At 39.2% G+C, this 23,030-nt stretch overlaps 2 protein-coding genes across 3 annotated transcripts in view; one reads left to right on the forward strand and one right to left on the reverse strand.

Moving 5' to 3' along the window:
* The window catches only part of LOC109408443 (T-box transcription factor TBX1-A), a 102,610-nt gene that overhangs the window by 74,986 nt on the left and 4,594 nt on the right, over positions 1-23,030 (forward strand). For both annotated transcript variants that reach the window (XM_029879314.2, XM_062842922.1), the window contains one exon: positions 20,521-20,585. In XM_029879314.2, coding sequence (XP_029735174.2) covers positions 20,521-20,585 — 65 coding nt within the window. The remainder of the gene's footprint in view (positions 1-20,520; positions 20,586-23,030) is intronic.
* Positions 6,064-8,363, reverse strand: LOC109408442 (hexamerin-1.1-like). Its single transcript, XM_062842921.1, has one exon. It carries the CDS (start codon positions 8,337-8,339, stop codon positions 6,213-6,215), a length of 2,127 nt encoding a protein of 708 aa, XP_062698905.1. The 5' UTR covers positions 8,340-8,363; the 3' UTR covers positions 6,064-6,212.

Genomic DNA, 23,030 nt, shown 5'->3' on the forward strand with positions numbered 1-23,030 from the left:
ATGTTTTGTTTACCCTTATCATAAAAGGTTTAGTAAAGCTGAATTTTAGCCGTTTTCTTTGATATATCTCACAGCGCGTGCTAGTTTTGACCGTACAAAGTGAATAAAATTGATAGTTAATCAATTCAACGATGCAGTTTGTTGAACAAGGTTAATGTTGTTATTCTGTTAATTTGAAACCCAAACAAATTGACGTTAAGTTTACATACAATATATGAAAATATTGAAAAAAAAATTTGATGGTATCTTTTATCGTACATTCAAAATGAAATAAGTAGATTTTCCGGCTGTTTCCGGTAAATCTGCTTTTAGTGTATGATAAAACCACAGACAAACAGACGTAACACTTCGAACATTTTTCGATTCAAATCATAGCCACGGAAACATAGTCGCCCAATGCTAAAATGACCAAAATGAGTTTGGCCGACCATCAACTAGGTGGCGGTAGTGAGCAAACATCAAACTCGAACAAAAACGATGTGAGCGCCACAGGTGGGTAGTTGGCCAACTATCAAATTTTGAAAAACATCGTTAAATCGAAGTACGATGGGAATTATCAGAGTGTTACGTCTGTTTGTCTGTGATAAAACTATTGTTCCTCTTTCAAATGCAGAAAGAAAACCTTCCGGATGTTTCCGATTTTGAAAGTTGCAACACTTTGAAAAAAATCGTAATATTTATTATATGATATTTTTTGCCTAAAAACACCATTTGGCCCTCTGAACGTATTCTTGCTGAATACTAGAATTCAACAGCTTTCAAGCAAAAAAAGAAGTTTAAAATCGGTCAACTGGTTCAAAAGCTGTGATTTTTTGAAATCTTTTTTTTTTTATTCGAAAAATCTTGATTTTTACAATCTTAAAATTTGTCACCCTAATGACGAAATAAAAAAAATACGGGTCAAATTATTTTCGATAAACAACAAAACCGCCAAGTATCACGATAATCGGAGACATACTATATCGATTTTCTATGGAATGGTTGTATTACATATTAAAAAATATTGTTGAAGTCGGTTAGATTGGTTGTTTCTCACTGCTAGGTGAATTTATTGTTATAAAATTCATTGAAAACTATGAAATACTATGAAATGGGTTGCGAAAATACGTTAAAATAATTTTGATCAGTTTTGATGTACTAGGTGCTCCACTCCCAAGTAACAATTTCAATTCCTTTTAGATTTGATTATTTTTATGGAAGCTTTATCACAGCATGACCAATTCATGGAACATTTATAGTTGTTTTTATCAAGAGAAAACAATCTTCGCTTGTTTGCGGTTTTTAAGTTGTCTTCAAGTTAATTTCGAAATTCGCGCATAAAACAACTGAATTTACAAGAGCATTAAATCTTATAATAAGTTTTAAGGCGTATTAGAAGTTATTTTCAACACATAACATCAACATATTTTATTAAAAGTTTATGCTTCGTTTATTCAAGTGCATTTCATCTGGCTAATCCTCCTTTAAAAACTTCTTGAAGCCTTCAATTCTTGAGCTAGAGCCATTACTCTGGAACAAGAACTATGCGAAATAATGATAAGACAACGAACTATTTACTAATCCAAATAATGAATGTAACTAATTGGTTGAAAAACCGCGTTCTCATGCAAATATAAACACATAAACATGTTTGCTCACTGATAATTTAGCCATTCTTGTGCTAAAAAGTAATCATGTCAACGAAATAATGATTTTACGGCCAATCAAAAATGCGAGTAGCTGGCTGCTGTCGTCCTGCCTTCAATCAGTTTCTCACACAGGCCATAGCTATGCGAATCGAAAATGAAATGGGTACTTACTGTGACTCTGCTCAAGCTCATGCCAAATAGTGTAATTTGGTAGGTTGCACTTCATTATCAATAGCAAAAATACAAGGAAACAACATAGAATTAGCACATCTTGACGCGAAACACCGCGAAATGTACAGAGACAACTTTCTAGCATCGAAAACGTAAACAAACAATTGTCAAAGACTGTTACTCTTGTATAAAACGAATAAGTTTCATTTAAGACGAACAAATCTGCCTTAAGATCATAACTAGTAAAAACAATCTTCAATAAAGGTTGCAGCGTTCATGCAAGGTGACTTGGTTCCATCATTGTTTTGAGGGGGTTTGGATTAAAGGTAATGATAATTGATGGCGGCTGCATGAGTTTTGTTCGCTTGGAACGGCAGCCATGCTTAGAAAGAATTGAAAAAGTGGCGTAGCCTTTTGTTTTTAAAGGAAATTTATGTCTTCGTATATTAATGATTGATATTATTTTTGAGGCGCTTTGTAATTTTCGTATGTTTTGGGTGGCATATCAACGAAAAAGTGGGTATGGCACGGGCAATTTCGATTCCCTGTCATCAATGATCTGTCAGGCAATTTAAATGTTTTAGCCATTTCAATTTGATGAAAATTAATTCGCAGTTCAATTAATATTTCATCCATGAAACAAAACTTGTTTGCATCTGCATAATGCTTAGGTAAAAGATTTCATTTATTATGCACTGTTGACACTTTTGAGAAAGACAGCTAAAAGATCAACATGCCTCAAGATATTCTTGTTAAAGTTTTATGAAGTTCTTATAATCAATCATTAGCGCATGTACATAAAAACAACTAGTTTCAAAGCAGTCTTCAAAAGCAGCTTTGAAGATCTCCTGAAGAGTGGGCCAGATTAGCCTTATGGATGTTTTATACCTATTTTATCTCGGATTTGCAGAACAAAGAGCTTTATTGCTAAGTTTTATGATTCTATCTTAGAAATTACTTCAGGATTGCCACAAAAGTATAATTGTTACTTGGGCTGTGCACTGGTCAGTACCTTTGAAAACAATTGCATTATATTCAAACTACTACTGGGAACTGCTTAATATGTGTTCATTTTACGTGTAAAGTTGCATGGCGGTGCAGTAGATAGTGTAGAAGCACTGAAACATTAGAACGTACACTAATGATTTTTGTGCAACACCCGTTTTAGCTTACAATGCTGTAATTGTTGAAATAAGCTAAGAAAATGGCGGAAATTTCAAACACAAACTTCCGTTGTCAAAATTTTTAATTTTGATTCTAATAGTGTTACAATCAAAACATGTATTGGAACTAATCGAGACTCTAGCCTTTATTATGATAATCTCTCATTGTGCTGATCAGAGGCAAACAAAGGGAAGGCGGCATGGTCCAGGACCCCTACGTTTTAGGAGCCCCACAAAATCTCATTTGGCGCCGTCCACAAATTACGTAACGCTCTAGGGGGAGGGGGGGAGTATGGCCAAGCGTTACGGCCCATACAAAAATTTTCGGGGTTACATACAAAAAAGCGTTACGGAGGGGGGTCGAAAAATATCGATTTTAGCGTTACGTAATAAATGGATGCTGCCTTTCACACATAAAAATATGAAACAAGATTACAGTGAAGAAACATTCCTACTACTACTAACTACTAACATGATATTTATGATATGTTTTGATTCTAATGGGAAAAACGCAGCTGTCTGTTCTGCTCCTTATGAAATACCAATTAATACCACTGGAACTTGGCCTGCCTCCAACTTAGTGTTCTTTGAGCACTTCCACAGTTATTAATTGGAGGGCTTTCTTTGCCTGCCATTGCATGAATTTGTATATTGTGAGGCAAGCACAATGATACACTATGCCCAGGGAGTCGAGAAAATTTTTCCGACCGGAACGGGGCTAACTAGAGACCCCTGGCCAACTTGTTTTGAGACCAAACTTGTTAAGATTTTTAATATGCCAGTCTTTTGGGCAATTGTGCACCATATTTTTCTAAAAACCATGTAGGAAATCTTTGCTTGAAATCTAGAGGATCTCTTAAATTCTGTGGAATGAAGAATTGAAAAGCTCCTGCTTTTTCCGAGTTTATTTCTGTCAAAAGTTCTCGATGATATTTTGAAGAATTCCCCACGGAGTTTTCTTGGTTGTTTCTGCAGAAAATTTTCGAAGACATTTTAAATAATTTTTCAGAAGGTTCTTGGAGGAGTTTTGGGTACTCCAATCGGAATTCAAAAGATTTTTTTTTGTAGCATGAACAAATAGTCCGTTTTAAACGGCCTTGCTTGTCATTTTTTTTTCGAGCTCCGATTTCTTTTTGTTTAGCGTTATGAACGGTGATTGGGCTGGTGCTATGCCTTCCGGGTCGTTCGCTTATGAGTCCACCGGAAGTTAAACCGCGTGTTCCGAATGTTTTCCGTTACGTTCTGTGCTATGCATGGCAGCATTTTCAAGTGGCTGGTGATGTTACCGCTAGTGATTTTGGCCACCAGTACTACGCCACCCGGGAAGTCAGTGTTGTTTTGTAGAAAGGAAAATTTCCCATTCGCCTCAAGCGATACGTTTCAAGTTTTGTTCGACTGAGGCTTCTTGTGATATATGTGTGGAAATGTTACTTATTTGAAAGAAAAACAAAAGAAAGTGTTGTTTTATGACTACCGTTAAATGAAGATGGGGAAGATTGAAGTTTGTACCTGCTGAATTAAGTATTCGTCTTTCGCTGCGGCTGTGATTCATTGTTGAAACTCGGTGAGAGTGTTCCTTTTGTCATATTACTTTCTGTTGTGTACCCAATTCTGTGCGATAAATGCAATTTCAAATAGCTGTAAGCTGGCTTTGTTAGTGTTACACATTAGTTTTTATCGAGTTCGGCTGATGCTTTTCAAGTCAAGCAGTTGCAGGAGACTTAACTTGGTGAGCTCGTCCCAATTAAACGCCTCGTTTTGCTGTTCTACTTTGTGTTTATTTCAAAATAACTACACTAAATTCATTTCATAACAATTCAGTCCCATAATTTAATCATACCCGACCTTATCCCTTCTCCTTTCTATTTACGAGAGCGTCGGTGAGTCGCTGGCATCTCGATAAATATATATCATCCCTTCCCTTTTATCCCTTCCCATCCACATAACGTGTTTCTTATCGTTTCAGAGAGCGATCAATGGCGCTTAAGCCTAGGCTTGTTAGCCAGGACACATGGTCCAAATGCCTGTGCCCCATCCCGGAAGCAAAAAGACCCATGGAGTGACAATTTTTTAGCTATGTCACTCCCAACGTTGGTGTTAAAAAAATCACTTATACTCACATCAACACATCTACATGATCAACTCAAATACACTTACTCAATCTGAATCTTGCCGCATCACTCACTTAAAGTGAATCCCCAATCAACCCATTCCCAATATCCAACTCCTTGACACCTATGGGGGTGCCGGTGAGTCGCTGGCCTTTCATAAAGTAGGTGTCATATCATCACATCCTTTCCTGTCCTCGTAACGGAGAAGATGGGCGTGGCCGGCAGTGAAAGTTTTCATGTCTTTTTTACTTCAACCTCTGATTGGATAGCTGTTTCTTCCTAAACAGCATTCCATTAGCAATTAAAATAGGAGTATTAAAGTTTTAGCATCACAACTTTCAGTATGCAATCTAGGAATTACTCCGTTACAACGCAACGCAACGCAACGAACAAATAGTCCGTTTTAAACATTGAACAGTCCATAAATCATCTGTATTCAAATTTATAATATCATTTCCACATAAATTTTGCTACACATGAAAAAAGTATTCGCAGTAATATTGTTTTGAGTCCTTGTGTCGAAATGATATAAAATTTGTAAAATTCAGTGCAGAATATACGCTTAAGTATTTTAATTCTTACTGAATCTACACACCAGGCGTGGGCTTCGCACAGTTCAATCCAATCGATACAATAAACTATGACCACTTGCACACCATCCGGCACATGGCGTCCATCCTCGAATCGATTTCTTGCTATCAACAATCGACCGCTCTAGGACGGACTTCAAAAACACTCCAAATCTCCAATTGGAAATAAAAATAAACAATCCGACACATTCTACTTTGGCAGGCACCTCCAGATATCATCTCACTAGGTACACGAGAGATGGAGAAAAAACGCAACCAAACCAACCACATGCCATCCAAACAGCAGTCCCACCGGATTACCACTTTCTCACATAAACAAACCTCCAATTCCATAATTGGAACGAGCCGCAGTTGAAATCCAAAGGGTTTCCTTCACATGAAAGCAACTTACAAACGCATGTTTTTCATTAAACGTTTCGTACGCTCATCTTTTTATTACAAACAATATCACATTATAGCGCGAACGAATCTAGATTCCACAGTCCGGCGTGGGGAATCTAATTTCGTAGACTTAATGTCTAAACAGGATCGCCGGCCGGAGAGTTCTGTTCAAACCACGGTATTGACATCACCTTCTTTCTTGTGGAATATCACAACATCCTCGAAGAACATGTTCGGCACATGGAAATAGGTCTCATCAATCTTGCGATCGAATGGATAGCCGAACGGTAGCTTGTCAAAATATCGTGCACCGGATCCAACGCCGCAGGATACGACCGGATCAAATCCGCTGTACTGTGGTACCTCTGGTTCGTAATACGGTGAAAGCATGAAGAAGAACTGGAACGGCATACCGCCCTTCTTGCCCTTCGGGAGCATCAAACGATTCGGGAATCCACAGTGCGCTTCCGACATGTCCAGCGGGAATTTATCTTCGCCCTTGTATCCCAACATAACCTTCTTGTACAACTCGTAGAACGATGTGCGATCCTTGACGTAACCGTTAAAGCTCAGCGAATTTCGGGTGATGACATTCTTTCCAGCAACCAAATCGTACACGAAGTAATCCAGTTCGTAGTAGTTCTCGCGGTTTTCATTCAGCTTGTACTGAGAACCGAACTCGTCATACTTGGGTCCAATGAAAACTCGAACAACGGATTTGACTGCCTTTTCGGAAGTGACGCTAACTTTGTAGGTGAATGGTTTGTGATTCAGCCGAATAGTGCGAGCCTTGATCACAACCGGATCTGGTTTACACTCGATCTCGCCGAAGCCGTCGTATTTTCCTTCAACGTAAGGCTCGGGTTCAATGTCAATGGCGTTGGTGATGTCTACGTCGAAACAGTCAAAATATGTCACAAGCTTGTCAACGACAACGTCATCTATCTCAACTCCTGGGAAGTACAACTCTTCGTGGGTGTATGCTGGAAGGTGATTCTTGAACTGGTAGTAGTACTGGATGATTCGCTTGAAAATCTGGTAGAACACTGGATCACGCAGAGATGACTCGAAATGCTCCAGGACACTTGGGATCACCTGATAAGCTTCAACTGGTTCCACAGCAGCTCCCAAAAGAATGCGCGAGAACATGCTTAAGTATTTGAAGTATCGAGTATCGTAGCTGTCTGGGTTGCCCTGGATCAAATTACCGAGGTAGTCGATGGCTTCCGGAGTAGTAAAGTTGACCATGCTACCATCCGGTTTCACCAAGAACCCACGATCAATCACTTCTCGAATGCGGTGCTCGTAATCGTCGATCAACTGAATGTCGTAGTAGTTGGACTCTTGGTTTACAAAGTAATAATTATCACGGCTCGGGAAAGTGTGTCCATTGTAGTACTGTAGATCCGGGTAGTAACCTGTTTTCACTGGCCAGTACCAGGAAAATTTAGGAATGTGACCAAGATCATTGGACAGACGTTCCAGATAGTAGCGAGCCAAAATTTGCTGGTGCTCATACAGGAACAGTTCACCGCGGCGATCCTTGTACAAACCGAATTCCTTGCCACCCATCCAGAAAGGATAATCAGTATGGAAGTAATAATAGTAGGTATTGAGGCCAATATCCTCGGTGAAGTAAGAAATCTTCTGATCGGGATTTGTATGCACGTACCATCCGGTATAGTTGCTGGTAACAACAGCTGTATACACTTCACCGACCTTCTTCATTCCGTAGTAACCCTGCATTTTGTACTGTTGAGCTTTTTGGATCACTTCGGTGTTGATGAAATAGTACGGGTAAATTTCATACGGCGCAGGAAGCACAAATCCAGCGAAATCCTGACGGTGGGTCACAGCAACGGTCAACGCGTACACAAACATACCTTCGTTCATGTAGTAACGAGCCCACGCGGCAGTTTTGTAGAAAGTATCCCAATCCTTGGCGTAATAGAACAGGTGGAACAAAGCTATGGCCTGCTCACGATGCACTTCGTTGAACACGGAGAAGACCTCACCCTTCGGCAGCATTCCATGGTTGTAGTAAGTCCAGAACTCCTTAGCAACATTTTCGTTGTCATACAAATGGAAATTCTTCTCCACCACGAAATTCTTGGCATAGGCTACCAACTGGGGGTTCCAATCCTTCTGGTAAAGATGACGGAACAACAACAGCAGATCTTCCTGTTTGTGAAGCCACTCCTTGTCGGCGTATTTGACCTGACTAGTACTAGGAACAAAGGCAGCGGATGCAACCGCCAGGACGGCTGCCACTACAAGAACTGTAAGTGATCTCATTTTCGACACTGATTCTGGATGAAGCAGACGCGGAGCTTTTATGCTCGAGGTTAATCATTAGTCAACTACGATAAGCCGGATTCGTGCATGCAATTATGGTGCATATGCATACCAATCAGGTGTTTCTGTTCAAGATTGAGAAACACCAATGCACTTCATGTGTGTGTCGATAAGCCTAGAGGTGAACTTGGCCAAGTGAGATGAACTTGTGCTACTGGGAAGGTGATAATTTGTTAAATGCCGAAATTCAGATGTTCAAATCGGTAATTCAGCTCAGGGGAACATCTACAGCCTTTTTCTAATAATGGACGCTACAAAGTAGAAAGTATGAAAGGAGATTGGATTCTATTGCCTATTTCATAATAATTTTCCTTATTTATATGGTGTAAGTAATCATTTAACAAATATTTAAGTAATTGGTAAAGGCTTGATAATGCGTACTATTGTTATTTCAAATTCCTGAAGGAATAAAATATGCCTCATTGAGGTGCGTAGCGTCTTGCACAGCAACTTATATCCGTACTTTCTGGTGAAACCATACGGAGTGGGCAAACCTAGCGCAACCTAGCGGAGTATTTTCGAATTCGGTATGCTGATGATCATTCTCAGTGTAGAATCATGCACTGAGTTCGATAACGCAAAGGAAAAAAAACACAGTTGAGAGGGTTTTGTCGACTTCCCATAGGGGATTCTGGGGTAATACGCACCACTTAAGGAAGGCAATAATTTATTGGTTTAATGCATGCATTCATTGCATATACTTTCATTCTAAGAGAAACCAAACAAAATGTCAGCCTTTATACAGTTCAGTTCTTGAAAATAACGTTTTTTGTAAAGACTAACATTACGGCTTCGTATGTTTATGCGGGGCAGTATGCACCCTTGCTCAGGGTAAAATGCACTACAACAATGGGGCAGGATGCCCTCAAACAAAGGGGCAAGACGCACCACAACATTGAGGCAAGATGCACCGTCGAGTTTAGAAATCTTTTTACTTCTTAGACAAAATGCATGTTTTATAAGGTTTCAAGACAAACAATAGCTCAATTTTGTTTGCGATTACTTACAGAGCACTCATAGATATTAATACAGCTTGTTTTCTATAGGTGCATATTGCCCCAATCAATAGCAAAAAATAAAATAGTTTAAAACATATAATTTACGTAGATTACTGTTTAAGTTATTTTTCCTATGCTTAGCATTGTCCTCAATGAACTGAATAAACACAACAGCATTAGATATTTGGTCGGTTTTCACCATCAAATCATTCGACAAACGATCGGGAAAATTACATCAGAATCGTGCTTTTCAATTTTATTCATTTTTCTAACTAATTACGTAACGCAGATATAAAAAATTTCCAGATGCTCATTTATTAAGACGTTCTATTAGACTGATAAGGTTGTAAAGCTCTAAATCCGATAATCCCTGAAAAACAAAGGGAGTGCGTTTTGCCTCGACAGTGCGTATTACCCCAGATGCCCCTACAAGACTGACGATTGAAAACCAATTTGTGTTATGTTTTGGATTATATTCCAATTCTTTATTACACCAACGAACCTAACCTCAAAATGACTGACAATTCACAGATCATTTTGACAGATGTAACATGAGCATGAAAAGGACGGCAACAAGATCGATAAAGTAGAACACATTATCCGTCTTTTTCGTGCATGTGTGTGGTCTGTCAAAATGACCTGTGAATTGTCAAACATTTTCATGGCTAGCTTTGTTGGTGTAATGAAGAATACCGATTCCAGATTTCGGTACGGTGATTTCGTTAAAATTGATTAACCAGGCGGTTAAATTGGAAGATGGAAGACAATTTCTTAATTATTTTATTTACTGCAATTCCCTCCGGAGCAACATTCTCAATCCAACATGACCGCAGCAATGAACACACCATTCCCAGTCACATGGGAAGCCACGGCAAAAAACGTCGTTTATTAAGGCCCCACGACTTGGCGATCAGACCGGAATTACCATGTTTATTGAGTTGGATCAACCATAAAAACAAACACGGTGACAGTGGCTGTCAAACAAAGCCAATCTTCTGCGCCGTGATGGTGCGAGTGCATTGGGGCCCACAGTTCGTTCGTAATGCGGAGTCGCATCAAGTGGGTTTTATTTTATTGCACCCACAGATGATGGCCGAGGCCGAAGCGACTACGGTGGAGGCGCTCTGAACATGCGTGCGAGGGTGGATTAATAGGAATTTTTCCGAAGATTTCCACTTCATCTACCTAGTTCGCTTTTTTTCTTATTCTACTGGAAGAAACCTGAATGAGTGCAGTTTTCCCATCATCCATCGGAGAAAAAATATGATTATTGCAGAGCGCTATGACCACCGCACCGCTTACACGGATCCGAAAAGATATGACTTTTTGAGCCGTGTGTAATGAGGCCAATTAACACGCTTTATGGCCAATTACGGAGCGGGTTTGTTTTGATAATAAACTTTTAGCATTTGCGCGAGTTTACGCTAAGAGGTAGAGTAGTAAACAGATTTGACGAATTGGTTCATTACATTGTGGTTCGATTGATTGAGGGTAAGATTCCCACGATATACCTACATAAATACACTAGAATTACAGTTTCTGTTCAGAGTAGAATCTAATGAAATCAGGTGCTATGCATTAGGGTGGAACTAAATTAAAAAAATCTACCCGGGATATGATTTCCCAAGTGGAAAGTGATCTACTGGTCTTAAGTGAGCTGTGCAATAATGAGCGATTTTGGTTGATATATAGGGGTGGCGCAAAAGGTTTAACTGGAATTTTTGCTAGAGTAAACCTTCAAAAACACATGTCAAATTTTACTTTCTAACATACAATTTCTAGACTGAATCGGTGATTCTAGAATCCAATTGAGCCAAATTTGACCTCAAAATTGCGATATCTATGCTGGTTTCCGAGATATTTGAAAAAAAAGTCATATTTTAGTATTTTTTGGGTTGGATACCAAAATATGCCTTTTTTTAATATCTCAGAAACCAGTAGAGATATAGCAATTCTGAAATGTTAAGTTTGTATAAAAAACCCAGATTAATCCACCTAGCGGTGATAGTGCCTTTCTCGTCGAATATGTACTCATGATCTTTACGTCGACGTGAGTCGATCCTGAGAACACTTATACGCTTGATACGATTCATGTAAAATTTTACCTCCTTAAGAGCCCAAATTGTGCACAGTAGCCCATAGCGTGATTTGAGGTGTCGCATGCATGGGTTTGGTGCCCTTTCAGATTTGGCTACTTCCGTCGGGACACTCGAAACCGGTTCCGGAACACTACCGCTAGTCTCTAATACAGGGTGTTAGGTTCGTGATTGCAAAACTTTTATTTTTTTTTCACCGCGTATCGGCGGCGTTGTCCTTTTATTCCAAGACTGTGTGCGCGGTGTAAAACGAGATACCAGCATGCGCTAACTCCAGCGGCACAGTGTGCAAAAATGCTTATCTTTACATTGCAAATTCATGATCTGAAATACGATGTTTAATTCTGATTTACAAGAACACGAGAGAAGCTAGACGTTTGATGTCAAAGAACGAATTGTAGAACGGAAAAGGGGCCACAAATTTGCCTAAGTGAAAATTCAAATTTATTGCGCATTTTTTTCAAAAATAATTTACAAAAACAAATAAAAAACACTACTTTCGAGCTTATTTGCTTTACAAAACTAAGTCATTTAACTAAGCCAATAGATTCAAAGATCCATTTTGGTAGATAATTTAATAATCTTTCGAATGATGGTTAAAAAGCTGCGATAAGTATGACCATTTTCTAGTTATTGCCAGTTTAATTATTATGTAACGGTTGAGATTTGACTGTATGCGTAGAAAATTGTTTTCACCATTTACGATCCTCTATCACTCCTTGAAAAGTTTGCATTCACGAACCTAACACTCTATATAGCCTAAACCTATTGGCTTGCTGAAGTTCGTAAGGTTATCGAAAAAGCCGCGCCATGTTGTGTCGCATGCACAGGTTTGGCTCAATTTTATATTTGGCCGCTTTCGGGGAGACACCCGGAACTAGTCCCGGCACTACCGGTATTCCCTAATGTGATCTTAGCATACTTCCTTGATAACCAGTCATCAGATTATCGAAAACGCCGTTATTTGTTGTATCGTATGCATGGGATTGGTTCTCTTTTATATAAGGCCATTTCCGGTGGAACACCCGGAAACGGTTCCGGAACAAGACCGGTTAAGATATGGTTTGAGACTATTTTCTTGCTAACCGTTCATCAGGTTATCGAAAAGCCGCTGTTTGATGTGTCGTATGCATGGGTTATGTTCAATTTTCTATTTGGCCACTTCCGGCGGGGCATCTGGAACCGGTTCCGGCATATAACCGGTTCAGATATGATCTGATACTGTTTTCCCTCTAACCGTTCATCAGGTTATCGAAAATGCCGCTTTTGATGTGCCGCATGTAAGGGTATGGTTCTCTTTTATATTTGGCCACTTCCGGCGGGGCATTCGGAACCGGTTCTGGAATACTACCGGTTCAGATATGGTCTGATACTATTTTCCTGCTCACCGTTCATCAGGTTACCGAAAATGACGATGTTTGATGTGTCGCATGAATGGGATATGTTCAATTTTCTATTTGGCCACTTCCGGCGGGGCATCTGGAACCGGTTCCGGCATACAACCGGTTCAGATATGGTCTGATACTGTTTTCCCGCTAACCATTCATCAGGTTATCGAAAATGCCGCTGTTTGATGTGTCGCATGTAAGGGTATGGTTCTCTTTTATATTTGACCACTTCCGGCGGGACATCCGGAACCGGTTACGGAGCACTACCGGTTCAGATATGGTCTGATACTGTTTTCCTGCTAACCATTCATCAGGTTATCGAAATTGCCGCTGTTTGATGTGACGCATGTATGGGTTATGTTCAATTTATATGTCTGGTCCCTTCCAGGAGTACCGGTCCGGAACACCTAAATGGCCATAACTCCGGAACGGCTGGACCGATCCGAACCATTTTCAATAGGAAACAAGGGGACCAGATTCCGCGTCGAATGAACCATTGGTCATTAAAATCGGTTGAGGTTTACTGCTAAAAAGTGATGTGAGTTTTTTTGTCCACACACATACACACATACACACACACATACACACACACATACACACACACACATACACACACACAGACATCATCTTAATTCGTCGAGCTGAGTCGATTGGTATATGTGACTCGACCCTCCGGGCCTTCTATCAAAAAGTCATTTTTGGAGTGAACATATAGCCTTTCCAGTACACTTAGTGTACGATAAAGGCAAAAATGAAATGTTTTTTGAAGGTTTGCTCTTGCAAAAAAATCACTTAAACTTTCACGTTCAAAATTTCATTTGATTAAGTTCACTGCTTTCCGAGATATGACAGTTCAAAAATTAGTTGACTAAAAATATTGTTTTACGCAAACGGTTCTAGCTTCGCGAACGATTTACCCATGGAGCTCAAACTTGTACCAATGATTCACATATAATAGGTTCACAAACAGTTAAAACTTGACAATTTTTGATGCACTCTACTATACTGTTTTCGAGGAAGCCTTAGCAAATGTATACCAACTATCTTTTATTACTAATCGTATAAAAACGTAAAAAACTATGTTGTATTTTGTAAATAACGTTGAAAATCTCTCGCCTATTCTACACAAATCAGCGTGGTGCTGGTAGCGGTGGCCAATTCCTGGAAAATTAAGGAATTGTACATTGTTTCTTCTGAAACTTATTTTTTTTTGTTAATATCTACAAAATTAAAGTAACAAATCATAGCTGAACTCTTTGGAAATAACAAACTATTTTTTAGGACTAACCCAGTATTTTCTTCATGATTTCATGAACTTTTTTACAGGAGCTGCAGGGGGTATACTTGAAGGAATTCATGGATAGATTCCTGAATAAACCTGTGGATGAACTCCTTAAAGATATCTGGGAGATAATTGTAATAGAATTCCTGGATGACTTCTTGGAGTATTTCATGGCTCCTGTATCTATCTACAATTATCTTGAAGAATTCCAAAGCAAATCACTGGAGGAAACTTTCTAGGAATCCTTAAAATAATCCAGAAAGTCTTCAAGTAAACCTGGGATTTTTTTGGGTGAATCCTTGGAAAAGGTGATGCACGGATTTCTGAAATTTTTTACCGAACCCCTGAAAAAATTTTTGAAATGATCTCGAGAGGAATTTCTGAAGGAATCACCACAGGAATTTCTGGGGTAATCCCTGAAAGCAATCCCTGGAGAAATTCTAGGAGAAATCCCTAGACGAGGAATTCCTGCAGGTACATATGTCTAGAATAAACCCTGTAGAAATCCCTGAAGAAAGCCTTAGAGCAATTATGGGAGGAAACCCTAGAAAAAAATCTGAAGAAATCTCTTAAGGAATTTTTGTAGGAATTCGTTGGCAAATTTCTGGAGGAATCCTTGGAGTAATTTCTGGAAGAATTCCTGCAGGAATCCCTAAAGCATTTCCTAGAGGATTCCCTGAAGGAAATCCTGGAAGATCTTCTGGACAAATTCCTGGCTGAATCCCTGGAGAAATTGTTGGAGGAATTTCCGAAAGAATACCTGGAGGAGTTCATGGTTAAATCGATAGAGGATTTTTTAAAGCAATCACTGGAGGAATTTCTGAAAAAAATAACTGGATGATTTCCTCGATGCATCCCTAGAGTAGTTCCGGGACGAATGCCTGGAGGAACGAATTCTGGGATCCTGGAGGAATGTCTGGATGAACCCGTGGAAGAATTCCTGCAGGAATACCTGGAGGAATCCCTGAAGGAATCCCTCTAAGAGAAATTCTTGCAGGAGTCCCTGAAGGAGTTTCTGGATGTATTCCTGGAGCAAACCCTGTAAGAAGTCCTGGAGGAATCCTTAGAAAAATCTTTGATGAAATTCTTGGAAAAATCCCTGGATAGTTCCTGGAGGATTCCCTGAAGCAATTTCTAGAAGAACCTCAGGAGGAATGCCGGGAGGAACTTCTGGAGAAATTCCTAGAGGACTTCTTGGGAAAATTCCGTAGAACTATCCCCGGAAGAATTGGGTTTTTTTAATTTTGAAAAAAATGTTTATGTTTTAATTTTATACGAAAGAGCACCTTTTTCTGAGCAACTTTGTTTTTTTTTTCAGATGTTTAGAACTTTATTTTGGTACCTAAAATTAATTTCAAAGAGATTTTTTTAAATCACCTTTTACAGCTGGGCAACTGTTTGACAGCTCCGCCCAGTATAAAATGCGACGAGGACAAATCGCTCCCATAAAAACTTCAAATTGATTATTAAATAGTTTCCCGGGCACCAAAATTCATGAAAATTTGGATTTCGACTCAGTTTGGAATGCATATTCAGAATATGGAATTATCTCAGCACCGCTAAAAAAGCCAATTCCAGGAGGATTTACTGACTGAAATCCTGGAGTAATCTCTAGTGTGACGACCCGACTTACTTACATCCATCACGAGTCGTCACAATTGTCCCTTATGTAACACTTCTTTGCATATATTTTTCGAGTCACTTCAAGAGCAACGGTTTGTGCTGACCAAAGCAAACGAAAGTTCATTTCACGGTCACGCGCAAAATTCCACTTACAATTGTTTTTGTCTCTTCAAAAACAAAACTGTTAAGCGTGAGAGAAGAAAAAGAGAGAGAGGTGAATAATGTAAACTAGTATTTAAGTGATAAGTTTAATAAAGAGGGGGTCAGTACCGCGTATCATGGTAGCATGATAATCTTTTATTTTTGAACCAGTCCCTTAACCACCTCGGTTACACTAGTGGAATTCTGGGAGGAATCCCTGGGGAAATTTCTAGAGGAATTCTTAGAGGACTCCCCAGAAGAATTTCTGGAGGAACTTCAGGAGTAATTCTAAGAGGAATTTCTGGAGGAATTTCTGGAGATATTTTTGCAAGAATTCCCTTAGGAATATCAAGAATAATCCTTAGAGGAATTCCTGGTGGAATCTCTGGAGGAATCCCTGGAGGAATCTCTGGAAGAGGAATTCCTGGAGGAATCCCTGGAAAATTCCTGATGAAATTCCTGAAATTATTTTTGCAGGAATCCCTGAAAAATTTCCTGGAAAAATTCCTGGAGGAATTACTGTAGGACTTTCCGAAGGACTTCCTGGATCAATTCCCGGAGAAACTCCTGGTGGAATTTCTGAAGAATGCCTGGGGTAACTCCTGCAGCAATTCATGGTGGAATCCCTGGAGCAGTCACAGGAAAAGTGTCTTGAGAAATGCTTGGAGGAATACCTGGAATAACTCCGGGATAATTTCGGGATGGAATCCCTGTAGGATTTCCTGGAGAAACTGCCGAAGTAATTTCTGAAGAAATTGCTGGAGGAATTTCCGAAGGAACTCCTGGGGTAATTCCAGGTGGAGTTCTTGAGGGTATTCCTTGAGGAGTTCCTGAATGAAATCCTGGAGGAATGTCTGAAGGAACCCCTGGGGGAATCACTGTAGAAATCCCTGGAGGAACTCTTGGAGGAATGCCTGGAGGTATTCCTAAAGGAATTCCCGGAGGAATTCCTAGAGCCTGTGAAAAACTTTGAAGGATAAAAATATCCCTGAAGATAAAAAATCCCTGGAAGAATTCCTGGAGGGTTTCTTTGAAAAGTTACTGGAGCACTTTCAGGAGGAATCCTGGGAGGAATCCCGGAAGGAATCCCTGGTGGTTCTCCTGGAGAAATTCCTGAGGAAATTCCAGGATGAGTTTCTGAAGAAAGGAGGAAGAACCGAAGAAATCGCTGAAATTCCTGAGGAAATCTTAAATCTGCTATTTCTGAGGAATTCCTAAAAAAGAGTACGTAGAAGGACTCTTGGAGGAATCCCTGTAACAGTTCCTGTTGGAATACCTGGAGCAGTTCCTGAAGAAACATCAAGAGAAATCTCGGAAGCAATCCCAAAAGGAATTCCTAAGTTCCTGGAGGAAGTCTTGGGTTAATTTCAGGAGGAGTTTCAGGAAGAATTCCAGGAGGAATTCCTGACAGCATCCCAAGAAGATTTCTTGAAGTCTTTTTTTTAATGGTCACTGGAGGTGATCCTGAATGAATCACAGAAGGAAATACCGGATAAATCCCTGGAGGAATTCTTGGAGGACCCCATGAGGAGTCCTGGATTCAATATCATGAGGAATTCTTTATGGAATCTCAGCAGAGCTTTCTTTGCGAATTCCTGGAAGATTTTTTGTAGGTATACTTGGATAAAGAATCTGAAGAAATTCATGTCTGCAGTAATTTATCATTTAAGGAATAGTTCGATGGACTTCTAAATGATTTTTTCGCTTTTTTTTCGAGAACTTCCTGGATTAATTTTTGAATAATCTGTAGTAATATCTAGCAGAATTCTTAAAGGAACATACGGAGAAATCCAGAGTTCCTGCAGAAATACTTTAAAAGACTTCTGAAGAAATGTTTGAAGGAAACCTCGAGAAAAGCACTGGAACAATCACTGGAGAAACCTCTAAAGATATCCCCGAAAAAATGTCTGGTAAAATTCCAAAATGCATTCTTGAAGAAATCTTTGGAAGAATCCATGATGGAATCACTGAAGCAAGCTATGGAAAAAATTTAGGAGGAATCGTTCGTACTCATATAGTTTACGAAACTAGGAACTAAATATCTAAAACAGTCATTTTGATTCTTCAAAACTGCAGTACTGATTTGCATGTTCACATATCTGACGCCCTTGTCATTTAAAAGTCATCTCAAGTCAGCACCCTACCACCCCCACCCCCCTTCTCCTTGGCCCCCTCCAGAAAAAGTCCTAGCTATACCAATGATCCGTTCTCAGCTGAACTGACGTAATCGTTTCCTCCGTTGCTTTGGTCTCTCTTCCCTATGTTCTCCACGCCATTCAGGTGTTCATCGAAGTGCTGTTTCCACCTTTCAATCACCTCACGTCCGTTCGTCAAGAGGTCTCTTACCTTATACCTGCATATTTTGGCTCGTGGCACGATGCCATTGAGGATACGTTGAGCCTCTGTTAGAACTGCCGTATTTCTCGAGAACAGCACAGTAATTCCGTTTCCTTGTACTCCACTTTTTCCGTGTATTGCTGCAGCTCTGTTAAATGATATAATTAATCTCTAAGCTGCCGCAGCATGAATTATTTTGACATATCCCCTGCAACGCCATGATGCCGAATCCGCAGTCATTCAGTAAATTGGTGAGTTTACGGGTGCTCTCGATGAAATCAAGGGATTTGCAGTACCAAGCCCCGAGTTTACATTCGCAAGTCATTTGCTAATAAGTCGTTGTTGTTGGATCTGGTTCAAATTCTCCTTTGGAGAAGAACCTCTAATGTTCTGCCGTATGCAGCATAGTTTGCCCATGCTAATAAGGATTTCCGTAGAACATGAAACAACTATGCTGCTGCTGCGCACGGCAGTGCTGCAACTCCACAAGCCAACTGTTAGGTCTAGTTAAAATTTCTCCTGTCTTGCCATTTCTTCATTATTGGCAAAACATGCACATTGCAGATTCTTTGCCTATATTTTTGAACCTAGAGGCTTTCGACATTGTTGAAAAAATAATCATCTTCGTAGACTGCAGATATCGCAAAACATTAAATCGTTTCAAGCTACCGAAAGTATGACCTTTTTCTGTTGCTCTTTACAAACAGCACGTTTGCTAAACTATGATCCGTCTCATCTGGACAGATATAAAAAAATGACGAAAAAGAAAAAAAATACTCTCAGAACTTGAGAAGCACATTAAGTGGGATAAGAACAAAATACTCTTTCTGAAAAGAAATTACCTTATTACTTTTGGCTAGAAATGATTGACTGTAATTCATTCCTTACGAATTTCAAATCTTCTAAAACGATTCGTCTTAGAAAATGTTTTGTACATTGGAGCATCACCTTTCATCCGAAAGTGAGAGTCATTATTGAAGCTGAACTTTTTGGTGACGTTATTGTAAAATCTTCGGGCAGTTTACGCCAATTTCCTCTGCGCGGGAGCGCGTGCCGAATAGGAGAATCCCAAAATCCACCGCACAAGGCTCAACAATCGGACCCCGAAACTCTCCTGTAAACAACAGATAAATCAAACTCGGCAATCGTTTATTTATGCACACATCTTGAAAATCGATTTTTTCCTCTGTCTCTCTCTCGTGCTAGCCAAGCCGGTCAGCTCTCGGACGGCCTCGATTCATTCATTCAATAATGCTGTTTTCTAGACCTGGTGGTAAGCCCGTGGCTGTCCAGTCCAGCGAAGATTTGGATAGGTTTCATATGGTATTTAACATTTGAGTCGTTGGTTGTTTTGTGTTTTGTTGACTGCGCGGAAAAAAATTAAACCGAAAGTTTCTGAAATGCAGCAGAATCTTCTAGTTTATCTTGCCGGTGATATGTGCCAGTTGTTTGCCCAGTTCATAGATAAATTAGTCCTGGTCATCTAAATGATCGAAAATATTATAAAGAACAATGGTAATACCCTTATGGTTGGTCTTTCCAATGTGCTATTATGTGGCAACATTTAAATTGATTTTTGGTAGAATTTCGTTTAAAATTGAAAGTTGATTCGATTTTCATCAGAATTTAATTTGAAAGTTTGAGATACCTGTACATATTAAGATTTTACGTCATTCTCAATGTGGCATTATTCAACCACAAAAAAAAACATAAACGTCTATGAACTCACGAAGTGTAAAAAATCTAATCCTTCAACGACTAAATAAAAACGAACAGCTTTATACGATCAACCTTTACAGGTCAAACACATATCTTTTGAACCGGTGGTGATCGAGATTTCATCGAATGGCATGAGGCTTGCCAAATGCCATTCAAAGAAAATAATAAAAATAAAACATAAAATTATCTGATCAACTTGACCTTGAAGTCTGATACAAATGCGAACAAATGCAGAGTTCTTGGATTGATTCGCACAGGTACCAACAGCATAGAGTACCAATCAGCAGTCATCAGCCTATCGTGTTTCCTGTCCGTTTATTCGGACTGCTGGCCGAAGCCAGTTTTGGAATTTGATTTCGCAAGGGCATTCCTAAAATAGCTTCATTGCTATTTAAAACGCCATCGATCTCTGTTCTATCTGATTCCATTTGCAGAACATCATAAAAAAAAACTTGTCTGTATCGCGTGACAATTCCGCGCAGTTTTTATAGTCTGCTGATATTGATTTATTTTTTATTTCTCATTTTTTATTTTCAGTTCTCAAGAAAGAATTTCCTCTATGAACGACCGGATGAAGAGTGAACGCAGTGGAAACTTCAAAAGTAAGTAGAAGTTAAATAGGTAAATGAGGTTACATTGGAACCTCAACCTGCGCTCACTTTATTTGCGTAATTTACTTCGATTGCAGGTAAGAGATACCCAAATTATGTCAAGCAAAAATCGAAGGAGCATTTTAAACCTCCATCGGGTCAGTGTAACGTAACTCTTAACCCATAATGAAGGACCATCTTTGCGAGTAACTACCTCTGTTTAGAAAGTGCACATACATTTTTATGGCTCTGTTCCCATTTAGCCTAGTGGTTAAGGCTATGGATTGCCAATCCGGAGACGGCGGGTTCAATTCTCGTTCCGGTCGGGACAATATTCTCGACTCCCTGGGCATAGTGTATCATTGTACTTGCCTCACAACCAGTGTTGAAAAATTCATTTCGTCATATCTAAATTCAATCGCCTACAGCTAATTTTAGAAGCTGAACCTGAGAAAATGATATATGAAAAACTTGTGCGGCTAGACCAGTTCTGCTATAAAGTCACGGAAAAACCGATATTTTTCGAATATTTAAGGTAAATGTCACGCACTACCTTTGAAAAATGCTAAATGATATTCACCGTGAATATCATTTGGCATTTTTCAAAGGTGGTCCGTGACATTTACCCTAAATATTTAAAAAAACGGTTTTTCCGTGACTTTCTAGCAGAACTGATCTAGCTGCACAAGTTTTTCATATACCATATTCTCAGGTTCAGCTTCTAAAATGAGCTGTAGGTGATTGAATTTAGATATGACGAAATGAATTTTTCAGCACTGCTCACAACATACAAATTCATGCAATGGTAGGCAAAGAAAGCCCTTCAAATAATAACTGTGGAAGTGCTCAAAGAACACTAAGTTGAAGCGAGGCCGACCAAGTCCCAGTGGGGACGTCGAGCCATAAAGAAGAAGAAGAAGGAACAGTCTATTAAGAAAATTTCACGCATCATTAAAAAGTTAAAACTAAATGTTTATGTTGTATCAATGGAGATATAGCTGAAAAATATCTTAAAGATATTTGAGAAGATACTACTTTTTAATGAAAAAAAAACGAACGGAAAACTATGAACGGAGTGCGAATTCCGAAAAAGCTACCGATCGATAGAATTTGTGATGAAAATAGAACAATACATAGTCAGTCGGGTGCCTGAAACTTTTGCCAGTCTTGGTAAGGTGGTATGAACTATCAACCAAGCCGATCTGTTTAAAAGCACAGGTCGCACGGCAGAAGTTTCACGCAATCGATGTATTCGTTCAATACATGGCCTACTTGCCTAATTTCACCTTCTATAACATTCTCACACTTGTTCGCTACCTAGCGAATTCTATCATATCTATCTTTTAATTATCCACTTTGATCTCTACTCCCTTATACTATGAGTAGAAAGAGACCGATATAGCCTCAAAATCATCAAGTTATAATATAGACTTACATTCTAGTTTCATCGATATATCTTCGAGGTGCGACTCTCCCAACTATATGCCGATATTATATGGGCTTCTACTATGGACTTGGCTAAATTCAATACTGTTCATTCATCTACTATCGCAGTATCTGACAGTTCTATCCTCTATGCAACTCTCATACCTATTCAAACTCATAAGCAGTGATCAATGGAGATCTTGGGACTCACTGAACACGGAAGGAAATTATTTTCCATTTCCAACAATAACGATGCTGAGTCAGATAAATACGGTGAGTGCTGAGAAAATCGAAATTTGAACAGGGTTTTTCTACATGCATCTGCAGAATGAGGTATGACTGAGTATCATGATCAATCACCGCTATTTAACATGCAGTTCATCCTGCTATTGATTACACACGCGAAAATGAATTTAACATGTATGTTGGCAAAAGTGGCGAAAAGTGCCGAAAAGTGCTACTTTTCAGCACAAGTGACGAAAAGTAGTATTAATGTATTTATATTTATGAAGATATTTCTGGAATAGATCCTCAAAGAATCCTTGGACAGATTCCTAGAGTTAACCTTGCAATCCTGGAAAAACTTCTGAGAAAATACATAAAGGAGTTTATTACGTAATCTCTGAATGATTATTTGCTAGAATCTGGAATAATTTCTGCTAAACCACTGAAAGAAATAATGTACAAGAAAACAGGAAGAATTCCAGAAGAAAGTTCTGGAGGAATTCATGAAAAAGCCAGAGGAAATTCCTGCGAGGATTTCTAATGGTATCCCTGGAGAAATTCCTGAAAGAATGAATCTCTGAATGATTTTCCATAGAAATGTCTGAGTTCCTGAAGGAATCCTTGGAAGAATGTCGGAAGAAACTGCTGGGTTTTCTGAAAGAAGCATTAGAAGAATTTCTGAAAAAAATGCCAGAGAAATTTCAGACAGAATACTTGGAAGACTTTCTAAGGGATTCCTTGGAGATATGCCCATTGAAATGTTTAGCAAGTTATCTGAAGGAATCCCTGGAGATATTGCTGAATGAG

The sequence above is a fragment of the Aedes albopictus genome, chromosome 3, assembly GCF_035046485.1.
Source record: "Aedes albopictus strain Foshan chromosome 3, AalbF5, whole genome shotgun sequence".
NCBI lineage: Eukaryota > Metazoa > Arthropoda > Insecta > Diptera > Culicidae > Aedes > Aedes albopictus.